At 39.8% G+C, this 11,184-nt stretch overlaps 1 protein-coding gene and 1 pseudogene across 1 annotated transcript; one reads left to right on the forward strand and one right to left on the reverse strand.

The window, feature by feature from the left end:
- Positions 1–3,680: 3,680 nt before the first annotated feature.
- Positions 3,681–4,634, forward strand: LOC126079198 (olfactory receptor 51L1-like). The gene has a single exon (XM_049890125.1). The coding sequence runs from the start codon at positions 3,681–3,683 to the stop codon at positions 4,632–4,634; it is 954 nt and encodes a 317-aa protein (XP_049746082.1).
- A 5,265-nt stretch (positions 4,635–9,899) lies between these two features.
- On the reverse strand, positions 9,900–10,824 carry LOC126079227 (olfactory receptor 51B4-like; annotated as a pseudogene).
- Positions 10,825–11,184: the final 360 nt, after the last annotated feature.

Consider the following 11,184-nt stretch of genomic DNA (forward strand, 5'->3'; position numbering starts at 1 on the left):
TCCTCTTTCTGTTTCTCAACTTTCCTCATTTCAGTCCTGCTGCATATGATCACTAAACCTCCCTCATCCACCCTACCCCCATTCCTCACCCTCTCTGCCAGTCAGCCCTCCCTTTCCTGCTGCCACACAGGAGACTTTCTTTTCTCTTCAAACCTCTTCTCACCTTCAGATCTCCCACTCCATCTCTACCTCTCTCCTTCTCCCTGTGCCTATCTCCACCTCTCAACACATCCTCATCCACCCTTGGTCCCTAAGCTTCACCTCAAATTATTCCTTGCCTTTCTCTTCACTCTTCCTCATTCTCTTCTCTCTCTGCCCAATTTTCTCTCCATGTCTTTCTGCCATCAATCTTTCTTCTCTCAATTTTTCAATCCTCTCTCTGGCACTTAGCCTCTTCTTTTGCCCTCTCATCCTTTCCCCTTTAACTGACATCTCCCCCTTCCTCTGCTCTTTAGTTTCTTCCTCTAAGTTACACAACCCCATTTCTTTCTGACACTTGGTTTGCATTTTTCTGTCCTTTAACACATTTATCACCAGCTTTCACCTCCCCCATTCTTCCTTTTTTCCTTTCTCACCATTCTCTAGTCTCCCTTTCTTCTTGAACCGTGCCTCCTTCCATTTGCCTCTCAATATATTCTTAGTAAGGTCACTATTTTACAGTCTCTCATGTTTTCACTCTGATACTCATTCTTCCTTCCTTCAATCTTAAGCTTCATTCCTCAGTCTTTCCCTCAGCCTTACTTTCTGTCCCTCAGTATACTCTGTCACATATTCCTCAGTATTCCCTTCATCACTTTCTCTCGATTACTCCCTCAGTCTCTCTGAAGATCCCCAAACTTTCAAAGGCACATGGCGCTGTCTGCCAAGATCTGAAGCAGTATCATAGTAAAGAGGAAATAAATTTTATTTTAGGAGATAGATTTTATAATAAGAAGGAGAAAGAGTACGAACAATAAGGGAAAATTAGAAGAAAATCAGTGTTCTGTTCAGGAACCCAAAGAAGAAGTCCAGGCTGCACTGAAGGCATTGGCAAAAAACAAGGCTCCAAGGAGAATTGACAGGACACCAACTGAGATGTTTCAACAAACAGACACAGCGCTAGAAGTGCTCATTCATCCATGCCAAGAAATTTGGAAGGTAGCTACCTGGCCAATCCACTGGAAGAGTTGCATATTTCTGCCTATTCCAAAGAAAGGTGATCCAGTCAAATGTGTAAATTATCAAACAATATCACTAATACCACACACAAGTAAAGTTTTGCCTAAGATCATTCAAATAGGCTGTAGCAGTATGTCAACAGAGAACTGCCAGAAATTCAAGCCAGATTCAGATGATGTGGAATGAGGGATGTCATTGCTGATGTCAGACAGATCTTAGCTGAAAGCAGAGAATGCCAGAAAGATGTATACCTGTGTTTTATTGACTACACTAAGTCATTTGACAACTGTGTGGATCATAACAAATTATGGATAACATTGTGAAGAACGTTAATTACCGAACACTTAATTGTGTTCATGAGGAACCTGTACATAGATCAAGAGGTAGTTGTTCGAACAGAACAAGGGGGTACTGTGTGGTTTAAAGTCAGGAAGGATGTGCATCAGGGTTATATCCTTTCACCATATTTATTCAATCTGTATCCTGAACAAATAATTCAAGAAGCTGGACTATATGAAGAAGAATGGGGCACCAGAATTAGAGGAAGACTCATAACAACCTGTATTGTATAGAAGATACAATCTTACTTACCGAAAGTTAAGAGGATGTGAAGCACTTACTGATGAAGATCAAAGGCCACAGCCTTCAGTTTGGATTATACCTCAACATAAAGTAAGCAAAAATCCTCAAAACTGGGCCAATAAGCAACATCATGATAAACCGAGAAAAGACAGAAGTTTTAGAGGATTTCATTTTACTTGGATCCACAATCAACACCCACAGAAGTAGCAGTCAAGATATCGAATGATGCAAAAGGGTCCTTTAAAGTGTTAAAAAGCAAAGAAGTTACCTTGAAGACTAAGGTGAGTGTGACCCAAGCCTTGTACTTTCAATCGCCTCATATCCTTGTGAAAGCAGGACTAAGAATAAGAAGACAGAAGAAGAGCTGACATCTTTGAATTAAGGTGTTGGTGAAGAATATTGAATATACTATGGACTGCCAAAAGAACAAACAAATCTGTCTTGGAAGAAGTCCAGCCAGAATGCTCCTTAGAAGCAAAGATGGTGAGACTACATCTCACATAATTTAGACTTGTTATCAGGACAGGCCAGTCCCTGGAGAAGGACATCATCCTTGGTAAAGTAGGGGGTCAGCAAAAAAGAAGAGCCTCAGTGAGATGGATTGACACAGTGGCTGCAACAATGGACTCAAGCATTAGCAATTATTGTGAGGATGGCACAAGACCGGGCAATGTTTTGTTCTGCTGTGCATGGGGTATCTATGGGTCGGGATCAACTCATTGGCACCTAACAACAACAACAGCTCAGGAGCAGTAACAAGTATATTTTTTGTTTACTATTTGTCAGGATTTATGCTAAATTCTCTAGACATGTGCCAATTAAAACTCATATTCATTCTTTGGATTAGGAGATATCATTACCCTTGTTTTACTGGTGAAGATATAGAAGCAAGTATTATGTCAGACACTAAGATCCAGGGCAGCAGGGATTGTCTGATAAGTTTCTCCCCTGGTAACTCTGTTTTCAGTATTTAATGAACTAATTTGAGAAAGGAGCAGGTTTTCCTATTGTTGCTGCTATTTGGAGGTACACTTATTGAAATGTTTGTTTTGCAATACCTGTATAGGAAACATGGCTCTAATAAGTTTACCTGATTTATAAGTTGTGTCAGGTCTCTAGGTGGATTTCTGAGGAGGCATATATTTTAAAAGGCCAGGCAAAGCACAGGCATACAAGGGAACAGGTGTGTCTGTATACTCTGAAATTAGATAAGGAAAGAAAAAATCTCAGGAATTCGAATAAAGGTAAAAAGCTTTGAAGATGTAAATTACATGTGCTGAATTTGTAGATTTAATGGCAGGAAGAAAGGGTTTTCCAAAAGTTCCAGGAAGATGTCTGAGGGGTGAGTTACAGGATATGAGAGTCATGGAGTTATCTGAGAGAGCTGAGTTTGGAGAGGAACAGGATACCTCTTCTTCTCATCATGCAGACATGTGGAAAGGATCACATAGCCACTTGAAGATTAAACAGAAAGTAGATTGGATGAGGTATCTCCCTACAGGCAACCTCAATTTGCTTAGAAAAATTAGAGATAAGGTCTTCCTTAAGAATTGAAAAGTTTGAAGAGGCAAGATCATACAAAAAAGACAATTTGGGAGTAGAGGGATTTCTGAGAATCTGAGCACCCTGTTAAGTTTGAGCTATATAGATTTTTCTGAGGTAAGTCCAAAAACAACCCTATCTTTTACCAGCTGGTCGAGAGAAGGAGTAAGGAAGTCCCCTGATAAGATTTATCTAGGTTAGGTAAAATTTGGATGGGAATAAGAGAAAGAAAGGAGAAAGCAGTGGTTTACTGGGAGGTCATCAAATCTAAAGAGCACAGAAAGAGCAGACCAGCCAGCAGAAGATGGGTGTTCAATGATAGTGGGAGGACTTATGCTTACTAGCCTATTAACTTTCAAACACTGCCACCTTTCCCAGAGTGAATAGGCCTCTTGAGAATGAGAATATCCACCCTACCAAATGCCAACTTGAGCTTCTCTACATTCCTGTTGACGGGCTTCCCAGGCCTGGAGTGGGCTCACCACTGGATCTCACTGCCCATTTTTGTAGGTTACCTTGTGGCCCTCCTGGGTAATGCCACTATCGTGCATCTGATAGGAACTGACCCTTCCCTCCACCAGCCCATGTACTATTTCCTGGCCATCCTAGCTGTGACAGACTTGGGCCTGTGTGTGTCCACGTTGCCCTCGGTGTTAGGTGTGCTGTGGTTTGATGCTCGGACAGTAGGCCTGGTACCCTGTGTTCTGCAGCAGCACTTCCTCCACTCCTTCTCTTTCATGGAGTCAGCTGTGCTCTTTGCTATGGCTCTGGACCGCCTCGTGGCCATCCGTTTCCCACTGCATTACGCATCTGTGCTCACAGGCCCTCGTGTGGCATTGGCCGGGGTAGTGCTGGGCATGTGGAGTGCTGCCGTTACCGCTGCACCCTCATTGCACCTATTAAATTTCAAGTACTGTCACCCAGGGGCACTCTCCCATGCCTACTGCCTTCACCAGGACATGATCCACCTGGCCAGCTCTGACACCCATTTCAGTAGGCTCTATGGGCTGTGCATCATCATACCGACCACGGGCTCTGATGTCCTCTTCATCCTGCTCTTCTACACTATCATCCTGTGCACTGTACTGGCCATCGCCTCCACGGGGGAGTGGCTCAAAGCCCTCAACACCTGCCTCTCCCACATCCTGGCGGTGCTCTGCTTCTACGTACCTGTGCTAGGCCTTTCCATTGTACACAGATTTGGGTACCACACCTCGCCGCTGGTACACATCCTCATGGGCACTGTCTCTGTGCTTTTCCCACCTTTGATGAACCCTGTCATCTATAGCATCAAGACTCAACAGATCCTCCGGGCCATCCTCAGGATGGTTTCACTGAGAAAGATACAGTGAGACATTGGGGATGGGCCATTGCAATTGAAAATGAGGAACGAGTTAAAGCTTCATGTTAGAGCCCTCTTACCACAAAACAATTTCTGCTCACTTATTATAATTTGAACATTTGCTCGTACATCATAAACTGAGTCTAAAGTTAAAATTAAATAAAGTTGATGTTTATTACTATTTATGTAAATAATTATAAACATGTAGTCACTGTTTTCTTGCATGAAAAATAATGATTCATTCTTGTCTTTTACATAAGTGTTCATACATTTGAAGCAATTTTAAAATATGTTTTCCTCTATTAATCTGTTAGGATTCTAATTCTATAATCTATGTTATTCACAACAATATTGAAAGGTGAATTATCACTTCATATTATTAGATTAATTAATGAGTTTATCACCATTCTTCATATTGTAATAGTTCTTACATTTCATCCAGGATGACCTCATGCTAGATCCAAGGGGAGCTTTCCAAATTAGCTTTTTTATTCCATTTATTCATATTTTAGTCTGAGATAGAAATGAGTCCTAAGATCCTGTATGTTTTTCAAGTTTTCTTAACTCTGTAATAATAAAAATATATTTAAGTTTTGTCGTCCACTTTACTCCCTCTTATCTTCACTGCTTTATTTACCTTTAAAAAATAATAGTTGCAAATAGAAAATATCTATGAAACATAGATATTGTGAAATGAAGGAAAAAGTATAGTATGATAGAAAGTGGACAATGTGGTGGCAAAGATATTTTATTGGGATAAGTTTAAGAGAGTTTACATGCTAATAATGGAATTAATCATAGAGGAGAGGAGAAAGGTGGAGGAAAGAAAAGGGGGGAATTGTGAGTTAAGATCTACAGAAGAATCCACATAAAATAGATGGTAATAAGTGACACCATTTCTTCTAGAAGAGGCAAAGGCAGATTCAGATAAATGTGTGAGTGGCAGAGAAGGAAGTTGAAGTTCTCATTTGGGGCCTTCATTTTCTTAGTGAATTAGACAATGAAGTATTTTGATTGCAGTTTATAGGGCAGTGATAAATTAGGTTTTTGAGACTCCAAAACTTTCCAAGTTAGACCATCTTTTCAGGTTCATTTATGTTTAAAAAAAAAAAAAAACTGAATTTTTAATTCAGTAAGAAAGAAAGAGAGAGAGGAAGGAAGGAAGGAAGGAAGGAAGGAAGGAAGGAAGGAAGGAAGGAAGGAAGGAAGGAAGGAAGGAAGGAAGGAAGGAAGGAAGGAAGGAAGGAAGGAAGGAAGGAAGGAAGGAAGGAAGGAAGGAAGGAAGGAAGGAAGGAAGGAAGGAAGGAAGGAAGGAAGGAAGGAAGGAAGGAAGGAAGGAAAAATCCTTTTATTTCTCACACTTTGCATAAATTATTTTCTTTTCCTGGACCATATGTTGTTGTCTGATTAGTTTCTATCCACATGTTTCAGTCACGGTTCAGCGAGGAAAACAATACTGAGTATTGTAAACAAAGAAGGTTTAGTAGAACAAATTACTTACAAAATTTTGGAAAAGGTCAAAAAGGAGAGGTGACAAGGGGGATGTTGGATGAGTAAAAAGAAAACAAGAAAATAATGACTAATTTCATACCTAGATATTAAAAAGCTGCTCTGACCCTGGAATAACTCCACCAGCCTGACAAACTGCTTCACAGCCAGACATGCTGCAATCACGAGAAACCCATCACAAAGAGCCTCAAGCTGATGCTGCCCTGGGTGCTGAGGTTCTTAGGTGTCCTGATTCCTCTATTGCAACTTTGAGTGACTTAGGGATAGACAACAAAGCAGTGGTTCCCAGGGCTTAGAAGTGGGGGTATGACTATAAAAGGTAGTACGAAGGAGGTTTGGGGGCGATGGAACTGTTTTGTATCCTAAGTCACTTTTATTGTATGTTAATTTAAACAGAGAAAGAGAGTGAGAGAACCAGGTTCAAAATCCTTGTATTAAACATGGGTAACCTGAGGCCTAAAGAAGCTTACATGACTAGAGAATGGTAGAATTAAGATGAACAATAATTTCTGAAGATACTCTACCCCACCCCCCAAACGTGCAGACACATTCGTGTCTACAAATCATACATGAAGGGGTGAAAATAGAACCTAGGCAAAGAAGTTTTTTAGAGTTTTAGTAAACAATGTGGAAATATGTAGATAAAAAGATGTTTTCATATTTCAGGCAAAAAAAAAGTTAAACGACAACATCTTCATTACATTTTTTTAAATCATTATATGTATTGAATCATCACCTCACATTCACAAGTCAGCATCGTTAAAAAAAAGGTCAAATATCATATCCATCAACAACATTTTGAAAACCATGTGCTGCTTCAATTTTTTGGTCTCTTCTCTGGAACTGCAGAGTGAGCACAAAGTTGAGACAAATAAATTCATGTAAATCTCTTGATACAACACCTGAAACAGGGTGTTTGCTATGACTGAGAAGTCAAAGCCTGTTGTGAATTAAATAAATCAACCCTGGCAAGACCATTGCAGAGACAAAATAGATATTTGTAAGGATTTCATGAATAGTTTTGGGGTTTATAGAATGGCAGGTGGTCATCCCTGGAAAGACTGTAAGCTATTGAGGAAACACAATTACTGCTACAGAATATACTTGTTCTGACTTGATAATTCTTCAGGGGGATAGCATAGACAGGATTCCTGCTTTCAGGTCAGTACTGACTTAAGACATTCTGTATAGGAAAGCCTGAGGGTTGGCAGTTTAGTGCGGGTTAGGATTGGAGGACCTAAAGACTTTTCTGAAAGCTGCATTTGTTTGAAAGGGCAATGTTTTAGTTGCAGACAAATATCCTAGATATAACTAGACCAGTGAGTAAGATACTCATTTGTTAATTGAAAAGGTTTTTCAAAGCAAGAAATAATAAAAACAATACATATGTTATGAGTTCTATTTGCATTTAAGATCTATAAATGCACATTTATTTAATAAAATCAGTAATTTTCACCAATCTATATGAATCAGTAATAACATTCATCCTTTTATTTTTTTTTCATTAATTTTTGACAATTGACACAGGCTATTTAAAGCTCAATAATATGTAAAATCATATTATGGCATCCTTTGCTACCACGTGAGTAAATGTGAGTTCTCAACTTGCTTCCATCACTTCTTCATATTTATATGTAGACACCTCTCTTTCCTTTACAGAATGTGTGAGTGTTCTATCATAACTAATTTTATTTTCAGCACACTGCCTTTATGTTTGCATCACACATTTATTTTATCCATGTACGTATGTACACATGTATTTTTTTTTTTGTACATTGTCTTCCTGTAGCTATTAAGGGTATGACATTGAAACACCCTTTTAATGACTTCTTAGAAAATAAGGCTTTCCTTATTTTCATTACACTTTCCATATTTCCAAAAGCATGTTACTTGCCTTAAAACCTTGGTACCACCTTTTATTCATTTATTTTTTACACACTTACTCAGTTCCATGTAGTGCCAATATGTCTAGTTTATATTCTGGAACAATATGTGTCTCGGAACAAATGATATGGTAACTAGAAACACATGTGTGTACATGAAATGTACTTAATATGCCTACTTTGTAAAAATAAATAAATGGCACAAATCAAAAGATAATCAAATTGACAATGAATGAACCCCTATATACAACTTTCCAAGAATTACCACTAACCACTTATATAATGGCGATTCTACAGAAGTGGACACTTGTTAATTTTTAGCTGTCCTGCATCTAAATATCCTTCCTAATTTGGTGGAATCACTCAGTATTTAGCATTTAGCTTGGATAAGAAACAGCTTTCTCTTTCACCACAGAAGCTAATAAACAGGATTAAATTTTTGCTTTTCCTAACTCCCAAATCCAGGGTACACTCTTATCCACACAATCAGCCTGGAATAATACAGACTCCAAAACTTGGGTTCTATAACTTGGTTCAAGAGAAATCACAAAGTTAAGTTGACATATATAATTGATTCAGAAGCAATATAAAAAGTAAGGAGAGTAGATGAGCATCAACTGACTGGCCCATGGTAAATGCCTTGTTTTCTGCCTAGTTTGTAAGACTGAGCCTCCAAATAATTCTGAATGTCACCCAATATTCTCTTAGTGAATGTCTTTTATTAACTTAACAGAGCCAGAACTATTTTTCTTACCTGAAACTTCTGTAATGATTTCTAAATGATACAGGAAATCTTATGTCATATTTTTCATCTTGGAGATTCTATAATTCTTCATTGCTAGAAAACGTGCCTCCAGATATACAGCATGTGGGGTTAGAATGGTGAAAGAGTTAGATTGGAAGGAATTGCTACCTGCTTTTTCTACTGAAAATGACAGAAGCTGTTTCTTCATTTTGAAAATGCTGGAATATTTTTCAAGTGCTCACTGACTGGATAACAGTGATGACATCAGTATGGAAGGTTTATTGGATGAGACAGAGAGAATCTAGAATGAGCTGGTTATTTCTGAGGCTTTGTACACGAGCTTCCAATCAGAAAATAGAACATTGGGAGGAGGTCTGTCTTAGTAATCTAGGGCTGCTATAACAGTGTTAAAGTGGAGGGCTTTAACAAAGACAAATTTATTCTTTCACCATCTAGGAGGCTGGGAGTCCGAATTCAGGGTGCCAGCTCCAGGGGACCGGAGAGAAGCAGCAGTAGAGAGATGGCAGCAGCAGACCCAGTAGACCAGTGAGGAATAACACTGGAGCCAACCCACTGAGTGAGAGAGCTGAGCACCTTTGCACAAGAGGCTTCCTGGTGGAGTAGAGTGACTTTAGGCACTTATTGGCGCAGTTAGGCTTGCCAACTCACAGAGCAAGAGAGCTGAAGTTTACTGGCAGAGTAGGGTACCTCCAGGCACTCCCTGGTTTAGCTAAAGAGCTTTGGAACACTTGCACCAGCAGAGCAGACATGGGTGGTGAGGCCTGAAGGGCCAAGATACCAAGGAACAAGGAATCAGGAGCTGAAGAGACAAGGAACACAGGAAGCAAAGCTGCCTGTGTCTCAAAGTGTAAGGCTATGACCTCTGGGATCTCAAATGGTGGAGTCATCATTCAGATAGACTAGGAAAATGGGGACCTCATACCACCAATAAAGCAATGCCTGGAGCAGAGAGCATCCTTTGGAGGAGAATTTTTATACTCAAGTTAATCTAAATTTATGTAAAAAGTAAAGTCTCATCTAACTATGAAAAAATAGACTAGTTATAAGTCCAAGGCACCTTCCCAATAATAGGAAACACCCAGTTGCCCTAAAGATCTCGAGATTCCAAAACAAAAGGTCAAGCCCTACCGTGCACGGAGAATAAACAAATGATGCTTTTCTGAATCTGTTTGGTCTTGATGCTGTATATAACAGGGTTCATGAATGGAGGAAAGAGAAAGCAGAAATAGCTCATGGTAAGGTGGACCACATGTTGTACATGTTTTCCAAACTGGTGGATGAAGGTCAAGCAGATCACAGTGATACAAAAGACTAGGACACAGCTTATATGGGAGACACAGGTGTTGAGGGCCTTGGCTCATTCCTCTCCAGAGGTAATGCCCATAACTGTTTTCAGGATTAGAATATAAGAGATGAGGATAATTAGAGCATCTAGGAAGAAAGTCAAAGCGACCAGAGCAGGCGATTAAATGTAATATCAGCACAAGCAAGTTTCATGACATCTTGGTGGAGACAGAAAGCATGGGGGAGAACATGAGAACGGCAATATGGAAACCAATAGAGTGGCAGAATTGGAGGCACAATGAACACAAAGCCCCTCATCAGTACCCCCAGCCCTACTTTCATCACCTGAGGACTGATAAGAATGGAGTTGTACCTCAGAGGGGAGCAAATGGCAATAAAACGATCATAGGCCATGGTAAGGAAGACACATGACTCTACAATGGCCAGTGAGTGAATGAAGTAGGACTGAGTGAAGCAGGCACTCTGTGCAATCTCCCTGTGGTCCAGCATCAGGACACCTAGGACCGTGGGCATTGTAGTTAGTGTAATCCCCAGGTCTGTGCCTGCCAACATTGCCAGGATGTAGTACATAGTTTCATGAAGACGTGGTCACTCAGAATGAAGAAGAGAAGTGTGCTATTGCCAAAGGTGTTGGAGAGCTGGATAAGAAAGAAGGGAATAGTGATCCAGTGGTGAATTATCTCTAAGCCTAGGAATCCAGTCAGCAAAAAGGGGGCAGCACTATTGTCAAACCACATGGTAGATTTTGTAGATGAAGAAGAGATTTGAAAGGGGTTACGATCTCTAAATATGTAGTCTTCTTTCTTTCTCTCACTATCCTCTTGTAGCACATCACTGGGCCATTTTTTGCCTCAAATCTTAAAATTTCTCTGTGGGTTGGCTCAGTCTTAATTAGTTATAAGCCTGTATTAACAGGGCCTTTGCCTTTTTTTTTTTTTTTTTTTTGCCTAGAATAGCAAATAGCAATAACCATGGTAAAAGTCACAACGACTTACTGTTCAGCATCCAGCTATCATTCTTTCAATCATACATCTTACTTCTGTGTTTCTAGCTTTCACTCCTAGTCTCCACTATCACTCCTTTGGCTCCATTCCATT

Source organism: Elephas maximus, chromosome 7 (assembly GCF_024166365.1).
Source record: "Elephas maximus indicus isolate mEleMax1 chromosome 7, mEleMax1 primary haplotype, whole genome shotgun sequence".
In the NCBI taxonomy this organism is placed as follows: Eukaryota; Metazoa; Chordata; class Mammalia; order Proboscidea; family Elephantidae; genus Elephas; species Elephas maximus.

Coding starts and splice junctions, on each gene's coding strand:
- LOC126079198 (XM_049890125.1), top strand. CDS start 3,681: ATGAGAATATCCACCCTACCAAATGCCAACTTGAGCTTCTCTACATTC.